The following is a 25825-nucleotide window of genomic DNA, read 5'->3' as shown; positions in this document are numbered from 1 at the left end:
GCAGCAACCAGGATTTCTTACGAAAGGGGAATAGTACTGGTTAATAAATGTTCTTTTTTTTTGTATCAGTTTATTCGGTTATATGAAGAGCAAAGTAGGCCTATATCTCTCACTGTGGCATTTTACGTCTCAAGAGATGATCGTTTCCCTTAATTTGCAACTTCTTGTGTGACTAAAGAGGTCAAGCCTTGATACACAGCAGCGGTCAAAGATTGGGCATCTGTAATCACTACTGCGTATGACATCTGCAATCAGGCAAATTAAGTAATCACTCTTCATCAGTTCATAAATTAATGAGGAATTGTCTTTTAAAAAAAACACTTTTTATGTTACTTGTTGACTATAAATATATTGTCTTAGTAATAGTACATACTTGACTCTAAATTAGTCTTATAATTATTGTTTTTAAAATGGAGTATATCTATTTGAATGAAAAAAAAATATTTAAAAAAACGATTATTATTTCAAATTGGGGGGGGGGGGGCGCTTTAAAATAATAAAAATATTTTTAAAAATTCTATAGGTCAGTGCCATCATTCTGATTTTGCGTTTCGTTCATCCAAGATATAAACTTACTTTTTTTTTTGTTGTTGTTGTTTAAAAAATGGCGTCGGAACCTAGCACAAGACAAAAGCTACACAGTATCCTGGATGATATGGAGTTAATTTCAAAGTACGCGATAAGCTTTCTAGATCTAAGTTAAACATAGATCTAGACTCTTTAGCGTCTAATACTTGAGTCGAGTAGTCGGAGTAGACGTTCATGTTGTTTATTAATTATAGTTTATAGATCTATATTTACATAAATGATTTACCTTACTTACCAAATAATTGAATTAATTGAATTGCATTAGTTATTAGTTCAGGAACAAAAGTCAGATTATTTGCAGACGATTGCATAATATATAGAACAATAAAAACAACACAAGACACAGATATTTTACATAGAGAATTAGATGAATTACAGAAATGTGAATCAAATTGTTAATTGGAGCATGTCTTTCCAACCAGAAAAATGTCAGTTGTTAAGAGTAACAAAAAAAACTAAAACAAATTAATTCCACTTATCATGACTTATGAGACTTATCTTATTCATGGCTAACCAGTAACACAGACTAAAAACGCAAAATACCTAGGTGTTATAATAAATGAAAAACTATCATGGAATCCACATATTGATGAAACTACAAAAAAATCAAACAAAGCATTAGGATTTATTAAAAGAAATTTCTATAAATCAAATAAGAACATAAAACTAAAATGTTATTTAACCTTGGTTAGGCCAATAATAGAATATGCATCCTCCGTTTGGGACCCCTCAACTCAAGAAAACATTAAGAAACTGGAACAGACACAAAATAGAGCAGTGAGATTCATAACAAACGAATATTCACATTTGACTAGAGTAACACCTTTAGTAAAATCACTAAATTTAGAAAGCCTTCAGGACAGAAGGCTCAAAAGTAAAGTAGCAATCATACATAAAACACTGAACCATAATCTTCAAATACAAAAACAAAATTTAATAATGACACAAAGATAAAGGCACATTCCTCGTCCCATATGCTAGGACAAATTTGTACAAATACTCCTTCTTCCCTAGTGCTATTAGAGCATGGAATGGGTTGCCTGAGCTAGCCAGGAAAACCAGTGACTTGGCAGAATTTAAGTCATTGGTTAATATGCATGACTAAATGCATGACGCATAGGACGTAATCATCTTCTTTTTTGAAGTAACGTCTGTATTATATAAGATAAGATAAGATAATTATAAACTAAAGTTTATTTAAAATTAATTAATTCGGACATTACATGAATACGGACACTCGCTGTTTTTGTGGTCATTAAATAATTATTTATAATAATTATAATATAGATCTATATATTATATATAACTAGCGTGTTGTATAATGTGCTTGTCCATTTTATTTTTCCAATGATTCTGACCCAATTTCCTTCCATTTAGGCTTTTTAGCTGTCTTTTTATGTAAGATTAAAGATAAACGAATTTCAAATTTGTAATGTAAGTCAGGTTGTTGTTTTTTTCCTATCCCATCTTACCAGGATGACTTTTACCTCGTCCTAGTAGGGTTAAGACTATATTTTTTGATTGGCTAAGTCTATGCTAATGAGCCCGGTAATATTTATTCTGTTTTTGGAGCTGATTTATTTGATTCATAAGCCAAGTTGTTTGATTCCATAAAAAAAAAATTAATAGGGTGTCCGAATTAAATTTTGATTTTCTTACCAAAATTTATTTCAGACAGTCAGTTTTGGACATCAATGTTATTGATCTTATATTATATTTGTTCATTTGTTTTTTTGTTTTTTTCATAGATAATAAATAGGCAAATGTTTGGAGTGAGCTTGGTACATTGAATGAAGTTAAATGCTTAGATCTAGACCTACTAGATAGATCTAGATTTATATAGAGAGAATATAGAGGATTCAGTTAGGCAAGAATGGCTATCCTAACCTGTACTATACTACAAAAGATCATCTGTATTAAAAATTTATTAAATTAATAAACAAAAAACACAAACATTCAACACACATCTAATCATGCAAACATAAAATAAGTCTAAAAGTCGGTATAGAAGTCAGTATCCCAGTGACCTAATTTAGATAGAATAAGTGTGTTCATATTTTTATTTTTTGTGTTCGTATTTATGCATAATTCGAAAACATCTAAATGATTTTATGTTAGGGGCTATGCCTGGGAATCTTAAAATTTAGTTAATGTTAATTTAGAATTAAAATCTGAGATTATTGATGCCTAAATATAGAGACTGTCCGAAATAAATTATTGTGTCCGTAATCAAATAATGTCGGTCAAATTTGTCCGAATTAAATGAAAACACCTTAAATATAATAACAAATATAGGTTAGGGGTACAAATATAAGCAGTCATCCTTATTCTCCTTAAACTAAAGAAGATTTTGATACTTCATTTTCTTTTCTATATTGAACCATTGTCAAATAATGCGCTGTCAAAGTCAAACTTTCAAATTTGGGCCTATAGGTGTCCGAATAGCATTTATAAGCTACTCTATATGATATTGTCTATATACTATTATATTATAATAATATATCAATTACTACAAGACTCTAAAATCTATACGATTATAATGATAGTATATGATTATTATATTATAATTATTATTATTATTTATTAATTATTATTATACTAAATTATACATTATTATTATTAAAAGCCCTGATTATACTTTAACTATAGAATAGATCTATTATTATTGCTAACAAAATTCAAATTTTTATAAAATTTTAAAACAACAATTAAAATTTTAAATTAAATTAGAAAGTCTAAGACAGTCTAAGTCGTTAGTAAGTAAATTAACCTTGTAGACTTAGACTTAATTGTATTGTAATTGCCACCTTGACAGACAAAAAGACTATCAAGTATCAATGAATTCAATGTAAATAAAGCACAGACAGTGAATGAGTGAACAATAACAATTAATCTTCTTCTGTGTTCTTAATTATCATGACTTCATGTTGTAGGGTTTAATCAAATGACTAGCCTAGAGGATGGCTGCCTGGTCATGCGGTTTGTGCACTGGACTTTTGTTCCCTTTGGTCCCTCCCATCCCTCGTCATCCTCCGTGAAGTTAGGACTAGAAAGTAAATTATCTAAAACTCTGAAAGAACATCCAAAACATGTCAAACATTTTAGAGATCTGGTCTAGTCCATTATCTGAGATGAACTGTGCAGTGGTTTCCAAATCAGGCAGCTCTCCATATATATATTTTTTTCTATAGGGGTATTTGGGGCCAGTGTCTTGTTCAGGCCTCTCACTGAAGAATGCAGAGTTTTGAAAGACATGGTCGGCATCCCGACTCTGGTGACACTCCACTAGGACTAATTCCACTAGTCTCATTTTTTAGCTTCTGGAACATATGATGTCTCAATTTGTGTCCGTTTCTGATGAAAAATTATGTTTATATTATACTAGGTGTCATATTATAATAGGTGTCATCTTTCTTGTAATTTGGATAAGAGCTTGTCCATTTTTGGTTTATTTTACTCACAATTAGTTTCATTTATTCTGGATAGAGTGGAATTTTCGATTGCTTATTCATTCTCCCACAAGTAAAGCCTTCTCATTTCCACCCATTAAGATGGGATTTTTTTTTTACATTTTCGCTTTTTGAAATCTCTGTTAAAAACAATCTGTTTAATAAAATAATACATAAATAATAAAAAGCATGTATCTGTATAATTTAGAGTTGTTCACTAATTAATTAAGATAAATTTGGTGAATGTGTACATGCCTATGTGTTTGTGTTTTAAACTTTACATTTTGTAGGTCATATTATTGAAATCTGACTAGCCCACTTATCACCTGGATTTGAATTCTCGTTTCCCTTTTTTCTGATAGTCAAGCTATCTACTCACAACCATTTATATGTCATATAGACCCTATATTCAACTTTTCATTTTGCAATTTCTTGTTTAACAGAGAACTAATTGAACAACTTGCTATACCAAAATCTCAAAGAAAAACTGAAGCTCCAGACATGCCTGATGCAACAGATTTAATGGATGTACTTATAGAGAAAGATGGTGAACTAAAAGATTTACTTAAAACTGGTAAATAATTGCTATTATTTATATATATAATTTTTTTTTCTTCTGGCAAATGAGCTAAATAGTCATTAATACTTGTCTAGTGTTCCTTGATCTTGGCTACAAATTTAAGTTTTCTTTCTGCCTAAATACCTTCTATTTATAATGAAATTTTATTAGCCTTTTCATTACTGGAGCACAAACCCTCAAAATGGTGATATGAATACTGAACCATTGTCAGAAGCTTGACAAAATGAACAAATTATAAAGGGCGTGGTGGCTGAGTGTGGTTTGCTTTTGAAATGAGGTGGGTCTTGGTTTGGACTCTCTGTGAAGGCTGAGTGATATTTTGAACTTCTGGATTTTTAGGCCGTCTCCAAATTCACCCAACTCTAATGAGTGCTTGACATTAGCTGGGAAAGTAAAGGCTATTGGTTGTTATGATGGCCACATGACACCCTGTTAGCTGTCATCCATGGAAACAGATGACCATTTACATCATCTGCCGTATTGGTCGCTAGGTCTGAAAATGGTGCTCTCTTTTACTTATAAGTCATCATAAAATTCTAACCATATTTCATAAAGTTTGAATCTTAGATTTAGTGTCAATATGAAATGATTGGATATATTTATATCTTGGCAGCTGAAGAGCAAGAGAAAGTAGAAAAAGTTATAGATGGACTGCGGCAGGAAGTGAACAAAAGAGATGGGGAGATAAGGCAACTGCAGAGGGTGCTGAAAGAGGCAGAAACCATTATGGTTTGTTGAAAAAAAAAAAAAAAATTTAGCTTCCAAAGTATAATTATACTAAGGTTTTTTAAATTAATCTAAGTAAAATGATTTGACTATCCCTCAGCTTCTCAACTTAGGGTCTTGGCTTTGAGTCTTATTCAAGGCCTGGACTTTTACACTTGGTTAGAGGATATACCTCCAACTCTCTAAGGTTGTTGGTGAGATATAGTCACTTAGCGAACACTTCATTTGTGTTGAGTTCTTTGCCTATGCACCCGAGGCTCTCCTACACATGCAGTAACCTCTTAATGGATAGGTTTACTTCTTTAAAAATGGCTGTGATACAAAGGAGAATAATCTTCCTGAAGTATTCCTAAAGCATTGAGAGAGTTAATCATAATGTTGAAATTCTCTTAACAAGCCATTACCTGCACTGTGCAGCACAAATAAACTCCACATTGCTCATTCTGCTGCTGATTGTTAGATTTTTAAAGAAAAATTATTTTACTTAACTTTTAAATTAATTTGTATACAATATTTTGAAGCAAAATTATTTTTTTTTTTTTACATAATTTAAAATTGAGTTTAATGACACTTTCTAAGCACTTATGTTTTCCTAAACAAAACTATTTAATTGTTGACCATTCAAACTTTTGAGTTTGTTTCTAAGCCTGTGAAAAATGCTCTTTAAAATTAGAAGCTCAAATAGAAAACTCAATTTTTGATCTTAAAAACCTTGTTTGTAAAATGACAATTGGTGTTTAAGATATTATTGTCATCTATTCTGTTGTTTCTAGGATATTTTATTCTGTTAGTAAGCATCTCTTCTGCTTCCCTTACTAGGCAACTGCTGTCTACCAGGCTAAACAAAAATTAGCTGCTATTAGACAAGCACAACAGAATAAAGTCCCATCCGAAGACCTCATCAAATATGCCCACAGAATAAGTGCTAGCAATGCAGTCTCAGCACCACCCACATGGGGTCCAGGTAACGGATTTTCATGGATCAAGATTATTAGTATTAGACTTGCTCATTTTGATTTTCATTCCTGCTTCCTGCATATATTACATTTTTGGGGAATTCAATAGATAACTAGTTTTTTTTTTGAAAAACATTTTATTTGATATGATTGTCTTTGAAAAGAGGACCAGGATCAAGATATTGAATTGAAAATGTTTTCTTAAAGAAATTGCATTTATATTTAGTTGTTGAAAAAAATAAAAAATGGGGTCATTATGTTGATAGTTAAAGCATTTAAAACTATATTTGTATAAATAAGTAATAGTTACTGATAATAATCAGAAAAATTTACCCATTTTCCCAGTTAAAAGTTTTGGCCATGTATTAACAATCATGAAAAAATATCAAATTGTCAAAGTGTTCCTATAATTTATAATACTACTTGGTAATGGTGTAAAAATCTCTTGAGATCAGATTTGTTGCTTATCCTAACAGTTTCCATTTTTTGTTGATATAAAGAAATCATTAAAAAAAATCATTTAGTCAAGTAATTTAAGATCTGCCTAGGAGTTACAGTCTAGGAACAGTAGTTCTTGTCCATTTAACTCATTATGTTTTCTTATAAGAACCATTATATGATCTCATGAAGATATTGAAGCCAAATTTAATTTTATAATTATCAACAAAAACTTTTAGGTTTTAAAGAAAAAGCTCCTTTCAAAATGAAATTTAACATTATTTTAAAGTAGCATAATATTTTAAAAAGTTTTACAAAAGACATTGGGAGGCAAAAACAAAATTAGACCAGATTTTTTAAAATTGTATTTTTAGTTGTTTTTTTTTTTAATTATTTTATTATATGCCAGATGAGAATTTCAATGCTGATGAAAGATAAGTAAGATAAGTTGTTGTTTTTTTAAACTGAGAGATATGTTATTTAATGTAGGTGATCCAAGAAGACCATATCCAACTGACTTAGAGATGAGGCACAGTTGTCTTTCTATGGGCCCTTATTCAGACTCATCCAGCTCAGTCTCAACACCACAAGTCAGGCTTTATTCCCAAGGTAAAACATCACATTCTTTTGTTTCTCTCATCATTGATCTAAGGAATTACAGACACCAGTAATAGTAGTCTACATGAAGCCTTAGAACTGTGTGATGCCTGCCCTTAAATCCATAGTTAATGATATGCTTAATGGAAAGATTTGAAATTTTCACTAGCTTTTTATATGTAGCTTAAACAAAAGCTTAACTCTGATAGGTCTACTTCAGAATAGAAGGGCAAAACAAAGAGAGTGATTTCATGTATGTTCTGTAACATCTAGTAGTCAGTACTGTATTCTTTGTTGCCAGGCTTTAAAGTTAAGACACTTAAGGTGTACTTCATCATGCTAGCATCTATCAAGAGAGCTACTTACAGAGTTTGTCTGAATGGAAGATGTTGGAGGATATTTTGGAGTATCTTTGAATTTTTTTATGCTATTTACTTTGAGCAAGGCACTGCTGCTGTCATTTTACACTTACTTTTGTTTGCAAAATTTGTAACCGGTTAGTTATTGTCATTTAATAACAGGCATTTCTGGTCCTAAAATCAAAAGTTGTTTTCTGACACTTGTCATTTACGAGCCCACTTAAATCTTGTAGAGCTAAAACTAGCTCATTAAATTTCTAGGTGCATAAAATGAACTGAAATTTGTCAAAAGCAGTTTGGCATTCTTTTCTGGCTCTTCCAGAAGTGAGTTTTAGGGCATGACATATAATAATAGCAGCACTAAGGTACCAAGAAGAAGGGGAAGTAAATATGGCAGAATATAGACAAGACCCAGGGAAGACTTGAACCAGTGACCCCGGCATGGCATAATTGCCTAGCAGTGATAGTGACCAGGTATCAGTCTAATTAATAACTTTCGCTGTTCCGCTCTCCATAAAAAAAGATCGCTTAAGGGACAATTGTTTTCTGGTCCTGCATCACCACAGAAGGCCATGTGACTTTGCACCACTCCCATAGCCCGCCCACATTCCTATCCATATTAGACCCCACAAAAAGTTACATTTCATGGTTATTTATAATTTGTTTCAGCGCTAAAAAGCTTCAATCATATTTTAGTCTTAGAGCAGTCAGTCAGTTGTACATTGTGCATTTTTCCAGACTTTCATTTAAATATTGTGTTATGATATAAGAAGTATTCTGTGTGCATATTTATTCTATGATTAAAGTTGTGTGTTATGATATTTCTAAATTGGATTTGTGTTCTGTCAATTCTTTTAAATAGAACTCACATTAGGCTACAATATTAGTGTCACTAGATCAACATCTGGGCTTATTGCATTGCTACACTATACAATAGTCACAGTTTGGAAAGAAAACTATTATTTGATAGTTATACAAACATTTTTAATTAACATAAGTTAACATACAATATTTATGCACATGAAATCAGTATAATTAAAGATCTGGTTAATGAAATAACATACTGTTTATCAAAAACTTTCGCTTGTTTTTGTTTCATCTCTCCAGAGTCTCAGTCTTCACATCCTCACCAGCATCACCCTCTGACACCACAGCAGCAGCAGAGCCTAGGGCTACACCACCACCAGCAGCCACACCACCAACAGCCTGGGATGCTTCCAGCCTACTCCTGGCAGCCCTCGCAGGAGGGCCTCATGTCCATGCCCTCTCATCACAGTGTGGTGGAGAGCTTGAGGGGCCACTCCAAGGAGGAGGATGATGTAGAGCTCATGTCCAGTGACTCGTCCAGCAGCAGCAGCAGTGATGAGTGATGAGGGGGAAAAAGGGATTGAATGGAGGCATGAATCAGTTTGGGTTGAAATGGTAAGCGAAGCTTTAAATATGATTGTATGTATTAATATGTAAGAAGAATTATAGTGATTAAGCATTTGCCCAAATATAAATGTAGCAAGCCAAGTCTTTTTTAAAAATTGTGTATTGACTTTGGCTTAATTTTTTATATATTGTTAGCTGGCAATCATATGTCACTTGAAGAACAACAGGTCTTTGATATAAGAAATTTACACAAATCATTCTTAACTATGATTAGTTCAATATGATAATCTAAATGTTGATATGCTGTAGAGCTATTTTCTCTTTTTTATAAGTAATTAATACAAATCATCCTTAACTTATAATTAGAACAATATGATTTCTAAAAGAGTAAAGAGTACCAGAAAGTGAATTTGTATTTTGACCTGCCCTTGTGCTATCCTCTACAAAGGGGAAGTGACTAGAAAGTATTTGGGCTCTGCTTCTGCAACTTTTACCTTCTCCTACAAAAGTGGCAATGTTGAGTAGAGAACAGTTGGAGCTCACTGAGTAACTAATGGACATGTCTTCAGATCAAGCAAGTAGAGCATCAAGTCTAAACTTTGATGAAACTGTACTACAAGACCAATGGCATGTGTTCATAGTGTACATAGCTTATCATTAAATCATTACATTGTGTATGTTGATGCTTGTAAAATAGTCATTGGTATGAAGTCTTCATTTATATTAAATGAATGATATTTTTTGCTCAACAATGTTTGTTGCTATTTGTGTTTCTTAGACTTACAGATTAACTGACTGACAATAAAACACATAAGAACTTGAGAACAGTGCATATGAAATGTTTAGGGCCTATATGTCACCGCCTGTCGTCCAGATGTAGCTTTAGACTAGGACATAAATCATTTTCATTTCTGAGAAAGATCTGAAAGCAAATCAAACTGACACTGACGAATGCGTTTGAAAGGATGTGTATTTCAACATAAGCAAACAAATCTTGAATTTGTTTCTCCCAGTTTCACATTTGTACAGTGTAAACTATGGGTTTTATACAGGTCTATGTTGAACCGATTTTCAAGGGACATCATTCCTTCGCCGCACCATAATAACCTTACATGAATTATCTTGCCTTTTCACACACCCGGCAGTGTTTTATTGTATTGCTATGTGTTAGATGGGTGCCGCCTTTGCTTTTATAAGCCAATTTAATGGCTTCACACATTATGGATGACTGACTTTCTCCCATTCAGTGACAAGGAAATGCCATTGCTCCGGGGAACAATGTTGCTCAGCAGTAGAAAGAATTTGGCATTTGTTTAGTCTCAAACTTTTATTGTAATTCTTTGAACGCATTCTTACAAGTTTATCGGTGTGAGTTCTATAGTAAGCACTGTCAACAGTATAATCTATAACACATTTGAACTATTGTATAACGGGGAGTGGTTCTAGATGTTCTACCCGCGAGTCGGATCGTGATCTCGTACCTTTACAACCTCACACTGCAGTCTTAATAGAGAGAGATCTACTTGGAGCTAATGTCAATAAGGAAGTGAACTAATAAAATGTACACCAATAGTTCAGGTGACATAGTCGTGACTGTATTTGAACGTTAAAGCGGCTTAGTAGAATTTCATTTTGTACTCCAAACAGTAAAATTAAAAGATAACATACATATATATATATAAAGCTCCTCCTCGAGTCCTTTGTGGTCGAGTAGGTCAACATTTCTTATTTCCTATGAACTCGGTTTAAAAAAGCCGGCCACACACAGGGCCGGCCTCAGGCCACTGCAAACTATGCGACCGCAGTGGGCCCTGCACTTAGTAGTTCCCGCGCTAATTTTGGGTGTAAATTATTAAATTAAAACTTATAACAGGGTTTCCGCGGCCTCCTGATTTCCCAGGAGTCAGGAGCTAATGGAAAACTCCAGAAATTGCAAAATATGCACACACAAAAATTATCTGAATTATATGAATATAGATCTAAGCCTATCTCGATCTCTTAAAAAAATCAAAAACGATATGTTTTAAATTTACATATTTAGATCTAGGGAACTAAATCTATAATTAGAAAGAAAAATCTAAATCTATTTTTACAATATGTTACATATATCTAAATTTAAACAGATTTGATATAATATTTGCTCTTATTATCCTTATTGTGCCTAAACTCAAAATTCAACCCCCCCCCCTTATTATCCTTATCCCTACCCAGACTTGGCCCCGCGCAATCCATATCGCATAGGGCCCGCAATCTTTAGGACCAGCCCTGGCCACACACATGGCATGGTTAAGTTGGGTCTACTGCAGATAGCCCTGCTTCTTCTCTCAGCTTGTTGTTGGCTCTGCGTTCTTTCATGCTGGCCTCTCCCCTTGCCTGTATCTTGAGAACTCACGGCTTCACGCCACGAGGACTGATCGAGAACTAGTGTTTTCCAGCCGTGAATTTTTAAATTGATTCATCTTTTGTTAGGTACAATAAATACATGTTTAACGTTTCAACTTGATCAGATAATATGTGTAGGAGAAATGACGTGTACAATTATTTAAGGGGACAAAACCCGACATATTTAGCCATATATGTGAATAGTGAAGGATTCATTTCAATTGTTGGTATCACAGAAAATAATTAATTACCGGTAATTAATTTACTAATTTGTTATTTTTTAAAATTGATTCTTATATTGCCTTCGCCAATAAATATACTTTTGCAAAGTTTCACCTTGATCAGAGAATGTGTGTGAGAAATAACAAGCTCAAAAGTTTTACCAGACAGACACAGAGTGAGTTTATATAAACTTTCTTCTGTACACCGGATACACCAAAAAACTGACTAATTTTAGTTTTTCCGCCATGCATGAAAATCTCCAATGTCGTCCCATTTTGACTAGTGTAAAAACAAAGTTAGTCATGTTTAAAAATAAACACAATTTCAGTCAATTTGAGATGTTTTCCTACACGAAACAGAAACCATGGCGTCTAGAGCACAGCACATGTGTAGGAAAATTAACTAATGTCCAAGGGAGAAAAACACTTTACCAAGCTGACATTTGTAATAATCAAACAGAGTTATAGATCGACCTAGATGTGGATTGGTTTCATTTTAAGATAATTAGAACTCGAATGCACATGTTTTTTTTTCACTCTAACAACAAAGAAAAATAGAATTATGCAAACCAATATAACAGCACACGCATCAGTCAACATAAGTCATTGTCTTTGATTGATCTGAATTGATCCATTCACTTATAGTAAGTTATAGACCTAAAATCTACATTTCAAACTATTAACACATATATCTGTAAGTGCTGACAGCTAGTACATTTTTCATCGAAATGTTGGCGATGTTCTTACTGGTGTTGAGTGAAAGAAGTCGCCTGCTTGTGTGTTAAGAGAGGACAGAGAAATTTCCTGTAGAAATTCTTTCAAGATTTCAAAGATTGTGTTTAGAGCTAATATAAGATATCTTAAAGTACAGTGGAAGCTCGCGAGTCATTTAAGCGAATCCTTGTAACAGCGTCCAATGGTCACAAAATATGTCTGACTTGTTGAAGGAGGTGTTCAAGAAGAAAAGAGCGCCAATTATAATTTAAAGCATATCGTTCTTAAGTCCTTGAATCTATGAAAACTCTAAACCTTCCTAAGAATACACCGCCACAGCTTAACTCATTGTTGCCCCCTGTCTTTCATGGGCAGTAAGCTCCTTCGGCAGTCGCCACAAACAGTAATAGCTTCAGTGAATCTATTGATTTGAAAGGATCTAGACTAAATGTGAAACATATTTACACAAGGGCGTACACTGGACATGTATGTTTACATTGAACTAGGTCGGACTATTTAGCCTTTTAATAAAGCACACTCAATACTTTCATGGAGAGTCATTTTTCTTAAGGTCTTTTCTTCCATCCACTTCCCGATCTATTCCTCATGCTCAAATTCCAAACAATTTCGCCTCAGAACACTTGCTATTCATACGTTTTCTTGTCTCTAGCGTAAAGGTCGACACTGAACATCGGGACATACGTTTGCAATGTATTGGGTGAAAGTATAAATATGTTGGCGGAAATCAAATAGAGGAGAGACTAAAAAAAAAAGATTCACAAAAGGCTTAATGCAAGATTTCTGGCTAAGCTGTTAAGAAATATCCGAGTTACAACGTAGGGTACATGTTCAATCTTATTCAATGGACACCATGGCCCACAAACAGGGAGAACTTTGAAGTTGGGAAATTAAATATATGTATACACTAGATGAGACCCGGCTTCGCTATGGGGGATGTTGATATTTCGATTGTAGTTCACGCCATCTGAAAAGATATTATTTGAGTATTTACTTTGAAGTTAATATGTATGTAAAACGAAACAAGATATCATTATAGAGTGAAGTGACATATATAAATATATAATCGACTTGTGAAAAAAGAAGACTGTATGTGTGAAAACAGTTTTATTTTTTTACTGCTTGTCGCGATATGACGCTTCGGTTGACAAATATATGGAGAAGAACTTGGAAATTAAATCTCTCCCTCTCTCTCTCTCTCTCTTACACATACGCACGATGTGTTCTGTGGAGTGACCTGGGCTGTAAATTTACGAGTGCTGGGCTGCCCACACGTCAACACTCGCCTCTCATCCATACTGACCGGGTCCAAAGGGATGGCAAATCACCGCATTTTGGGTCAGGCGGCTGCAGGAGTGTACTACTGTCCCCCCGCCTACGGGGCTCCAAAACCGGATTTTCTGTTAGGGTTTACTCCCTTAGCGGCGGGCTTAGCCATAGACCTTACAGGGACATACACAAGGCAGTGCGGCTATTGACCTAGAGCTAGGAGTTTGGTTTGTGGGTAACAGGGCATGTCCGCACGCCGACGGGACATGACTGTCTCACTTCTTGGGGCCAAACCTCCTCCGAGGCACTTGCAGGTTAGCCTGAGGCTTCGCAGCCTCAGTTTCCATCTGCCACCACGAGGAGGTACTGCATAGGTCTTGCTATGGAGAGGCTATGTACTGGCAAGAGAAACTTACAAAATTGCTCCCCTTTCACAGATGCTAGCCAGAGGTGGTAACAAGTCAAGCTACCACACTAGACGCTTCACACAGCCTGTGGACAGACATACACACACAATGTTACGAAATCTGTGGACCCACCTCACGAATGTACATGAAATTTTACCTCTTGGGTGCTCACTGAGAAATAGTTTTAATGCCTTTGCTGAAATTCGCGAAAAAAAATACGAGTCTTTTATTTACATTTGTAATGATTATTTGGTAATACAGTAGGAATATTTTTATGAAAAAAAAAGTAAAATAGCACGAAATGATTGTTTCTTCATTTTTTTTTAAAAAAATTGCGATTTAAAAGTTTGCCAATATAATTACTTGCACGCACTGTTGAACAAAATAGAGCCCTGGAGATAGGATTGACCTATAACTAAGTATTTTATTTAGTATAAATTATAACTGTCAAGGCAGTATGATGCCTATTGTTCTGAAACATAAGCGTAAAGCTACAACTAGAAACTAATATGATAATGCCCATCATGGCCATGTTACCTTGACTGCCTTGGCTCATAACCTTTGACTTGAATTGACGTAGGCTACTAGTTGCTGTGCAGAAGCTTTACACATCAACACTAAACGCCAGTGCTCTAAACGGTTGCTAAAATTTACTAATGAAAAAGAAAATTTTTAATGAAAGTAACACACAGTTACAAGAAATAGTATAAGGTAATAAGAAGTAGTACACTGATCTAAGAAGTAGTTCAAGGTTACGAAGTAGTAGTTCAAGGTTACAAGAAATAGAACATGGGTACAAAGTAAAGTCAAGTTCCCCTTTCAGACCTTGCGATCTATTGGGCAGATGATGTAAAGGTCATGTGGCCAGCACAACGACCAACCTTCTTTTCTTTTCCCCAACTAATGTCAGGTACTCATTAGATCTGGGTGGACTCAAGGGCGCCTTAAGAACCCGAAATAAAAAATCCCAGTCTTCACTAGGATTCGAACCCGGAGCCCCCAGTTCAGAAGCCAAGCCTCAGCGCCTCCAGAACATGGTTATAAGAAGTAGTTAAAGGTTATGAGAAGTATTTCAAGGTTACAAGAAGCAGTACACAGTTATAAAAAGTATTTCAAGACAAGAAGTAGGACACGATTATAAGAAGTAGTTCAAGGTCAAGGTGCCAAGAAGTAGGTATGAGAAGTATTTCAAGGCTACCAGAAGTTGTACACAGTCATGAGAAGTATTTCAAGGCTACCAGAAGCAGACACGGTTATAAGCAGTAAATCAAGATTACAAGAAGCGGTACAAGGTTATAAGAAGCAGTACAAGGTTATAAGGAGTACCTAATGTAATATGACGCACTTCAAGGTTAAAAAAAGCAGTACGAGTCTAGTAGAAAAAAGAAAGGTTGAACTATGTGATAGAAGGGTAGAAGAACTAGCAACAAAGTTCAAGGTTAAAAGCAGTAGAAGAAGGGCCACTCACTTCAAGTTAGATTTTAAATAAAAAAAATTTTTGGCTTAAAATGTATAATTTTCAGCTTTTTAAAAATATAGATCTATCTTTATAAAAAAAAAAAAATAAATAAAGTTACCCAGCTCCATTTTAAATTAGGCCACTGTAAGTAATACGTGTGTAGTTCTGCCCCCTTCCATCCGAAATAACAGACCTATTTCAATTTTAATAATGTAAAATTAATTTAAAAAACTGAATACCGCTGAAGTGTTGCTAGTACGCACACACACACACACACACACTGTAACCCATTCACACAAGTGTCCTATTCCTCTCTCACACACACCAACTCCGCAGTAGGCGTGGCCATAACTTCTCTTATTAAAAAAAAAAAAAGATTGAACAGTTGCATAGCTCAAGAAAAGCCCTACTTCAGCTACTGTCACCGCGCTCCAACAAATGGGGCGTATGAATTTCCATTCATTGTACCCTTTCTTATCCGGTTTATAAAGACATCGCCACTTCCTTTAGACCTAAATACTCCAAGTCTTACGGACATTCCAGTTTAAAGAAGAAAAAACTTAAAAGACGAATATCATTTGAGTTTCTTGAAATACGTGATTGGTTGATTTCAATTCTTTTGGCACTCCATTGTAATTATTTTGTTTTTGCCGGATACTAAAATGCTTACATTATGTAGATTTGTATGTTCATAGGTACGGTAAGTTAAATAATTCAAAATTAAATTTAGCCCATATCTACTAGATTAACTTGCACTAGGAGGCGCGATGGCTGAGGGATAAAGTGCTTGGCTTGGGTTCGAATCCAGGTGAAGACTAGGACTTTTAATTTCGGGATCTATAAGGCACTTCTGAGCGTCACCTAGATCTAATGGGTACCATTTGAAACTGTCAGGTAGAGTTGAGTCATATTCAGTTTTACTAATTTATGTTTATAGTGAGACAGAGAAATTATTTGTAATTAATGTATGAATGCTTTCAAGGAGAGAGATGTGATAGTGTGTTTGTTTGGAGTGACTAGTAGTGTATTGTATGTGACAGTGTATGGAAAGACCACTGGATCTTTATTGTACATGGATGAGTGAACAGTGAAGAGAATGTGTAGCTCTGTGGAAATGGGTCAGAAACACACCAGGAAGCCGATATGTCAGATAAGAGTGTAAGACTAATTAAGTCATGCGTTAATTGAGATTAAAGTTGTTTTTAGTGTGTCTATTACATGGTGTCAGAAGTTTAAGTTCATAGTGAGACTCTAGGCCAGTAAAAGCGAACAAGAGCTTCCTCTCACTGGCCTCATTGAACAGAATGTTCTTTCTGGGAGAGGGCCTTACAAGTGTCTATATTGACTGATTGAACAGAATGTTCTTTCTGGGAGAGGGCCTTACAAGTGTCTATATTGACTGATTGAACAGAATGTTCTTTCTGGGAGAGGGCCTTACAAGTGTCTATATTGACTGACTGAACAGAATGTTCTTTCTGGAAGAGGGCCTTACAAGTGTCTATATTGACTGATTGAACAGAATGTTCTTTCTGGGAGAGGGCCTTACAAGTGTCTATATTGACTGACTGAACAGAATGTTCTTTCTGGGAGAGGGCCTTACAAGTGTCTATATTGACTGATTGAACAGAATGTTCTTTCTGGGAGAGGGCCTTACAAGAGTCTATATTGACTGACTGAACAGAATGTTCTTTCTGGAAGAGGGCCTTACAAGTGTCTATATTGACTGATTGAACAGAATGTTCTTTCAGAGAGAGGGCCTTACAAGTGTCTATTGACTGATTGAAAAGCATGTTTTTTCTGGGAGAAGGCCTTGCAAGTGTCTATATTGACTGATTGAACAGAATGTTCTTTCTGAGAGATGGCCTTACAAGTGACTATATTGACATTGTCATTTCCAGTGACACTTCAGACGTGTACACCGGGAATGGCTGTCATTTTTCTATTCTATACCAGGCTAACCTTGCGGGACACGCCATTTATGAACCGGACCTTGGATTGTTGACAAGGTTGTGGCATCTCTTTTACAACCCCGCACAGTGCAATGGAAATACCCTCGCTCCCCCTAGGCACCCCAACGGGAGTCTTGTTTCGCTGCCATAGGCCTAGCTGTTTCCTCTTACAGCCGTTTACACCAGGGCGCCACTATGATGTAGGGTAGCATGCCCGGGCTAATGGGTACCGGTACCTGACATTAGTTTGGGAAAAGTAAAGGAGCTTAGTCATTGTGCTGGTCACTTGACACCCTCGTTAACTGTGGGCCACAGAAACAGATGACATATAGATCACAAGGCCTGAAAGGGAAACTTTACTTAACACTTGTATAAGATGTAGTTTTATAGTTACTTTTTAGTTAGGGTAACCAAACGTCTGCAAAAGGAGAATGTGCCCTCTTCCCCTTTCTGAGGTGTCCCTATCTTCCGTACGGTAGGCTTTGGTCTTCTATGTGAAAACGTCCAGCCTTGACTCTATTGTTTCAATGGATTTGAATCCATCAATTGAATTTTTTCATATGTTCTGGTTTACAGATATGAATTCAGTCACATATATAGCAGAAATATATTTATTGACCACCTCCATCGTGAACTGGTGCTTGTATATTTGTATATTCAGCTCTGTAAGAAAAGGTGCCAACCGAAAAATGAAGTTCAGAGACTCATTAATAACCAAGATTAGCTGCAGCAGGGGTGAACGACTGTGTAGAATAGACACACATATAGGTAACCCTGCCGGACTTTGTAAAAACAAAGGACGTTTGGGCCACGAGGCCCTAATGAGCTACAAAACAAACAAAAAAAAAGACAAACAATACAAAATAGCTTTAAGTTAACTTATCTGTCCGATGTTGTTCTCTATCGAGGCAGAAAAATGGCTGGTTTCTCTACCACCAAAGCGAAAGCCACCTTAACCTCCGATACATGTGGACAGGAATGTCTCTCGAGAATAGGGCTCCACAGTCACATGAACAAGTGTTCTACGAGATGAGCCCTAGTCGTCCTATGACAGCAGGAGGCCAACAATAATTCAAGGCTGTTCAAGAGAAGCGTGTTACTCAAAGCTCTTGTCTGAACCCTGAAAGAATGTTTTCGCTAATTAACGCGCTGTGGACAAGAGAGAAAAAATAGAACTTCCGTTAATTCAGGAAGCATTAGCTTTTCTCACCAAGTACAGCCTGATGATAATGGAGTAACACAAGCTGTTTGCGCGAATGACACACTACTGGGAACAGTCGCTCTGCCTGAGATATATGATACACAATACATGACTTTTTAGCATATTATTTACAGATGTTTCAGACGTTTGTTAGGCCAATAAAAGAATATGCATCCTCTGTTTGGGACCCCTCAACTCAAGAAAACTTTAAGAAACTGGAACGGACACAAAATAGAGCAGTGAGATTCATAACAAACAAATATTGACATTTGACTAGAGTAACACCTTTAGTAAAATCACTAAATTTAGAAAGCCATCAGGATAGCAGACTCAAAAGTAAAGTAGCAATTATACATAAAACACTGAACCATAATCTTCAAATACAAAATTTAATAAAATACTCAGAAAAACACAAAGATAAAGGCACATTCCTTGTTCCATATGTAAGGACAAATTTGTACAAGTGCTCCTTCTTCCCTAGTGCTATTAGAGCTCCCTAGAGCTATTAGAGCATGGAATGGGTTGCCTGAGCCAGCCAGGAAAACCAGTGACTTGGCAGAACTTAGGTCATTGGTAAATATGCATGACTGAATGCATGACGCGTAGGACGTAATCATCTTCTTTTTTGAAGTAACGTCTGTATTATACAAGATTACAAAGACAGTTTGTGTGGAAACACAAATTCAAAATCGGCCCCCAAAGTGGCGGGCTTCAATATTTTCAGAAAGAACATCCAAATGAAATTATATCAAAGACAAATGAGAGATAAGAATGGAGAAAGGTTGACAGATCTTGTGTAGTGCCCCAATGATGCTGCAGATCAAAGGATAGGTGCAAGTGAATGCAAAGTTAGATGTGAACCTGGTCTAATTAGTTTCCGTTTCAGACCTTGTGGTCTATAGGGCAGATGATGTAAAGTTCATCTGTTTTTTTGGCCTACGGTTAACGAGGGTGTCATGTAGCCAGCACAACGACCAACCGCCTTTACTTTCCCCAACTAATATCAGGTACCCATTGGAGCTGGGTGGACTCAGAGGCGCCTAAGGATTCCGAAGTTGAAAATCCCAGTCTTCACCAGGATTCGAACCCGGGGCTCCGGTTCAGAAGCCAAGCGTTTTACCGCTCAGCTACCACGCCTCTCCTGGCCTAACTGAAGTCTTATAATTGATGTAATTGTTTTGAAAAGGACCAATCTCTTATTCGAATGCTCAAAATAAAATAAAAAAGAATGATACCGCATTAAAGAAAAGTTCACGAAAATGGAGTTTACAAGATTACTATTCGTTTTAATTTAGGTCTAACTTATAATGCATACTAATTAGTTTTTTCTCTTTAAAAAACTGCTTGCATAACTGATTTTAAAAATTAGATTTTTCGCTTTCAGAAAAAAAAAGTAGCCGTTGCATCAGAACTTTGAATGGTCTAAAATATTGTGATGTCGGATTTTCAATATCTTTTCTAGTTTACGAGATCTAAACGGGACGGACGGACAGACGGACAGACATTTCGCACAAAACTAATAGAGTCTTTTCCCCTTTCGGGAGCCGCTAATAAGATAAAATAAGAATTGTCAATTTCGTTTTTAAAGTTTAGTTTGGCTTGATTAATATTTTTTTTTCTGTTTAGTAAGACGTTGCTCTCCTTTTTCTCCTATTGAGGATTTTCATACATGGCGGAAAACCTATAAATAGCCAGCTTTTTGGTGTATCCGGTGTAGAAAATAAAGGAAGGGTTTACCAAGATATATTTTAAAAAGTTACATTTCTTTTAGGCACAATTTAATACTGTAGAAGACACATTTTGTAAGCTCTTCCGTAACTTTTATTTAGTTTGGGCCATAGACTTATATATACTAGATCTAGACTGGAAACCGGAAATAGATCCGCGACTGATCGATCGTGAACATTGTGTAGAAAGTTGGATCAAGGCGTTGTTTTGTCAAGTAGTTCAAAGAAGTCAAGTTGTTGTGTTTTGTTTTCAACCCTAACCTATGTAACATATAATTTTATTTTTTTAGATCTAGATCTAGTAATTGATTATCAAAAATACACAAAAAAATCACAATTTAGTGTTGCATTCAGTCTTTTGATAAAGAAGATTATGTATTTAAAAATTGCAAAATAATAATTATGAGACGTGAGTAGGCCTACTCTAATTTTTTGATGTTCATTTACTAGATCTAGATCTTAAAATTAAATTATATGTTACATAGGTTAGGGTTGAAAAAAATAGCCTCTGCTTCTTCTAACTACTTTACAAAACAACGCCTTGAACCAACTTTCTAAAAAATTTTCACATTTTTTGTAGTGTTAAAAAGTCTCCAGTCTAGATATAGTATATATATAGATATATAAGTCTATGAATTTAGAATTTTTAATCTCAATCTAGCGTCCTTGACATTGTTTAGTTTATCGTGAAAATCTCATATAGTTGTCTGATAATCCTAAACTTTAGTGTTACTTCTTCTTCATCTTGAAACTGTCAGGTAGTGTTGAGCCTTCGGCTCTTGGAACTCTAGGCCAGCAAAAGTGAACAAGAGCTCCCTCTCACCGGCCTGAATGAGAACAGTGTACACTGTTCTGTCTGGCGGGTGGGTCAGACTCGTGACAAGAGGCCGCGTACACTAAGACCACCGCCATTTTCCTTTTCTATACCAGGCTAAGCGTGCGAGACACGACATTTATGTAACGGCCCCATGAGGAACAGCGCCTGGATTGTGACAAGGTTGTGGGAGCTTTTTTACAACTCCGCGCAGTGCAATGATGATGCTCTCGCACCTCCTTAGGCACCCCCACGGGAGTCTTGTTTTGCTACCCCTTAGCCTAATCGTTTCCTTCTACGATCGTTTCCACCCGTCGCCACTATGACGCAGGGTAGCATGCCCGGGCTTTAGTGTTACACAATTGAAAAAAAAAATCGTTCGCAAGGGAGATAATATAGTTTTCGTTACACTACGAATCAGTTGAAATTTTAAGAAATAGTCAATTCAGCGCCGCTTTATTTACTCCGATTTTATTCAACGCTCACCCATTTCTTCTGCCCTATCCATTGAGGGATCCCGGGTTCGAATCCTGGTGAAGACTGGGATTTTAATTTTCGGGATCATTAGGGCGCCTCTGAGTCCACCCAGCTCTAATGGGTACCTGACATCAGGTGGGGAAGAGTAAAGGCGGTTGGTCGTTGTGCTAGCCACATGAGACCGCCATTTAGCGTGGGCCACAGAAACAGATGACCTTTACATCTGCCCTATAGACCGCAAGGACTGACAGGGGAACTTTAATGGATTTCAAATAACAAATAATGAATGCTGTTCAATACTGTGTTCGTTAAAAAATATCTATGCCTGCACGCGATACTTTAAAACTATAGTCTCACACCTATCTAATATCAAGAATGATATATTCTTAGATCGGAGATGTTAACAAATGAGTGCAGCTCCAACGGATAGATTCTGGTGTTGAATGTGTACACGAATGATAGGTGAAAATTGATTAGCTAAGTAATTTCATTTGAAAATAAAATAAAAATAAAAAAAAAGTAAAGTTCTGTTCCTGTGGCTTACTGTTAACGAGGGTGTCACGTGGCCAGCCGTCCTTTCCCCAACTAACATCAGGTACTCATTAGAGCTGGGTGGACGCAGGGTCACCCATCCCGAAATTAAAAATCCCAGTCTTCACCAGGATTCGAACCCGGGACAACTAATTCGGAAACCAGGCGCCTTACCGCTCAGCCACTGCGCCTATAGATGTCTACACCGTCAATAAAAATTAATTTAATTTTTGCTGAAAAGTAACATTTTCTTTCTAGATCTAGTTGTATTCAGAAGTTGTGTATCATAAAAATAACAGGCCTAGAAAGGTTTAGTTCGACTGGCGGTCTAGAGCAAAAACCCAACCATGACCTATACCAACATGGCTATATAAGAGAAGACCCCTCCCCCCCCCCCCCAACCCTCAAACAAAAACTCTCTATTCCAATACTACTTAAAATGATATTGGAGATTAAAAAGATAGTCTAGTTGATAACGCAACTTTGAGATACACAAGCCCTGTCTCTCAATTCTGACTTACAGGCTTGTGTATGGGTCCTTGTTATAGATCTTTTTAAATAGAAAGATTTACACTGTAATGTGATCATGGCATCTAGTCTTCTATACACTTCTATACACTTCCAAAGATATTATCAGATTTAATGTTGTTTTTTTTTAAAGTGGCTACTTGCTGTTTTGATATTCAACTTGTTCCACTCTCAGTAAATGAAATGAATGGGAATAATGTCATGGCTTGCAACCGTAATACCTCCACACCCTCCCCATCACCTTTCAATTATGTGTTTCTTATAAGGCAGTGCAATCCTAGGGTAGCTTAGCTCTGTCATTCGGTCGAGCTGTTCTCTTTTGTCTGAGGCTTTTTTTTTTAAATAACAGTTATGGATACATTTTTTTTTGGTATGTTTCTGTAAATAAATGAAAAGATTAAGATTTAAATCTCTGTGTGTTGTTCACGCAGTAGGCGCTATGGCACACAAGACTTTTTTTTTTGCTTTCCGATAGTTAGACAAAGTGAAACATACAAACTATGGAACACATTTCTATTGAATTTAGTGTAAGGAAAAATGAAGATGAGACCCCATGCGGCTACATGATTGTAAAACCAGCACTACGTACCAATCCGTTATAGACTGAAGTAATCTGTGGTGGATTTTTCGGAAATATTTTTTGTATAGTTACATTTCTTTGTCAAATATTTTAAGAAACTTTTTTTTTCAGCATCAACACCAATTACAGTGAAAACTCCTCACATTTTGTATTGGACTAGGGTAGGGGTTCTCAACCTGAGGATCGCTACCCCGTTGGGGGTCGATTGACCATTTGCCAGGGGTCGCCTAAGACCGTCAAAAATATGGATTGTTATTGCCTAATTTTATATTGCTATATGTGTGTGCGGTGTGTGTGTGTGTGTGGGGGTCGCGGCAGAGTTGGGGGGGGGTGTAAAAAGTGGTCGCCGAGCTTAAAAGGATGAGAACCGCTGGACTAGGGCAAAGTTCCGCAAAGTTGTTGCCACGTGGTAATGACGTGTAACGTTGCAGCGAGCTGTTGGTGTAAACTGCCCACTGGTTGTGACGCTGCAGTTCAGTGTTCAGGCCTTCTAGAACGATTTGTCTAGGTCAGTGAGACAAAGTGGATCCCAGCACTGAATCGTGGAGGGGGAGATTTTGGATGCTCGTCAATCTTGTGCTAGAACTTTTATAAGTTTGATTGAGTGTTTGCTGAAAGTGAAACATATATAACAAAAAGATTTTGTTTTTGTTTGGAAGAAGCCAAGTATATTGTTGGCATAGATAGGCCAACTTTCTGTAAAGCCGAAAGACGTTTACCAAGGGTCGGTTAAAGAATCTTCCGTTACTGGTAGCTCTGAATAAGGCAATGACCCGGAAGTAACTTATGTCATCGAAAAACATGGCAATTGACTGTACTTCACAGCGTTACAGACCAGAGTTGAACTCTTTAAGTACATTACAGTTAGATCTAATGGCAGTATAGATACCTCCCCTGTGACTGCATTGCGGCACTGGGTGTCGGTAATGTCCTGTTGTTATGAACCGTTCCCACGAGTCCCAAACCTAATCATCCTCCACCGATGGGTGGTCTCGTTCTGGGCGACGCAAATGTCTCCAAAGTCTATGGGCTGTGTTAGATTTCTTTCAATATCTTTCGTTCGTCCTTCTGGGTTCAAAACGATTCCTCTGCAGTGCAAGTATTGCCAGATACACAAAACTCGGGCGTATAGACATCTTCCTTTTTCTAGATACACAAAACTCGAGCGTATAGATACTTTCCTTGCTCTAGATATAAAAAACTCAGGTGTATAGACATTCGCCTTCTAGATACACAAAGCTCATGCATATGGACATTCGCCGTGTTCTTTGTAATTGTTTTCATTTGAATACTTTTTCATTACTGCTTTGCCGATTACAAAAAAGATATCGACCGTTGCTGATTCTTTATTACATTATGTTGAAGCCGTTGCAATGTAAATCGTATTCATTTTTAAAGAAATATAAATGTTTTGCTTCCCGAGCGGGTTGGGAGATGGGTGGGAGGGGGGGGGAGAGGATGAATCAACACTTTGTCTGAAATTCGTTTTATTGTCTGTCTTTATGTATTTAAATTGTCCACCAGGGGTATATGAAGATTAAATACTTAGAACTGTAACCTATATAAGTGGCGTAGCTAGGTAGGGGGTTTCCAAATGTGAAAATTTCCCCAGGTGCGAAATAAGCGTGCGAAATTTACTTTTACATTAAATATCACATTATCTCATGTCATGATGTCGAATATCAAAATGCAGGGGCCCATAAAGAGGCCAATCCTCCCGGGCCCCCAAATCCTTCGCAACGCCAATGACCTATAGCCTTTATTATTTCTGTCTTGCTGATACTATTTTGTTCATGCTTTTCACAGATTTGAGACAGACGTGTCAATGTCAACAAACAATATCAATGAGCTTTACGAATGTGGCAAGAACATTTCTCCTCGAAGAAATCTGGCATCCGAAATGAAAAACCAAACCTGTCGTCAGTACATACGTATTGACTGTTGTTGTTTTATTATAGACACCGGATCGCAAGATGCCTTGACATTTTGTAACTAGTACCAGCCAGAGTTGTTTTTTTTTATTTAACGAGCCCAAAATGGCAGTAAATCGCCGCTGCCGGACTTTATGTACCATGTCTGTGTTTTTCGTGTTAGGATTTCTCCTAGGTCACGTGATGTGGAAGCACGCGAGGCCTGTGTTCTTTGTTGCGTCCATTAGCTGCAACCGGACGTGGATTACCCCCGACACACAATTCGGAAACGACGAGCGTTTGCAGTTGCCGGAACTATTTGATGCCTCGGAAGACCACCGATTTCCGAGATCAGTGGAGGACGCCAAGAACGACTACTCTGAAGAAGATCTATCTGAAGAGGATGGGGATAACTTTCTTTTTATCGGCATCATGACTGCCAGGAAGTTTTTAAACAGCCGAGCCTTTGCTAGTAGCAGAACATGGGTACCAAGAGTGCCTGGAAAAGTCGTGTACTTTCTTGGTGAAGGGGAGGAGTACACAGGTAAATAAACATTCAATGTACTGTCTT

General features: G+C 36.4%; 2 protein-coding genes across 5 annotated transcripts in view; both read left to right on the top strand.

Moving 5' to 3' along the window:
- The first annotated feature begins 553 nt into the window (after nucleotides 1-553).
- On the top strand, nucleotides 554-9819 carry LOC106056410 (mediator of RNA polymerase II transcription subunit 4-like). The gene is made up of 6 exons (XM_013213137.2): nucleotides 554-672; nucleotides 4481-4611; nucleotides 5231-5346; nucleotides 6163-6307; nucleotides 7227-7346; nucleotides 8801-9819. The coding sequence occupies exons 1-6, from the start codon at nucleotides 605-607 to the stop codon at nucleotides 9061-9063; spliced, it is 843 nt and encodes a 280-aa protein (XP_013068591.1). The 5' UTR covers nucleotides 554-604; the 3' UTR covers nucleotides 9064-9819.
- A 6177-nt stretch (nucleotides 9820-15996) lies between these two features.
- LOC106056411 (chondroitin sulfate synthase sqv-5-like) overlaps nucleotides 15997-25825 on the top strand; it is a 43255-nt gene continuing 33426 nt past the window's right edge. Inside the window, exons 1-2 of one of the 4 annotated variants that reach the window (XM_056012921.1) lie at nucleotides 15997-16169; nucleotides 25151-25798. In XM_056012921.1, coding sequence (XP_055868896.1) covers nucleotides 25381-25798 — 418 coding nt within the window. In that variant the 5' untranslated portion in view covers nucleotides 15997-16169; nucleotides 25151-25380. Of the gene's footprint in view, nucleotides 16238-16341; nucleotides 16432-25150; nucleotides 25799-25825 lie in introns of those variants that run through there. The other 3 variants (XM_013213139.2, XM_013213138.2, XM_056012922.1) reach the window with 3 other exon arrangements.

Source organism: Biomphalaria glabrata, chromosome 15, assembly GCF_947242115.1.
Source record: "Biomphalaria glabrata chromosome 15, xgBioGlab47.1, whole genome shotgun sequence".
Taxonomy (NCBI): Eukaryota; Metazoa; Mollusca; class Gastropoda; family Planorbidae; genus Biomphalaria; species Biomphalaria glabrata.
This window is presented reverse-complemented; position numbering and strand designations above follow the sequence as displayed.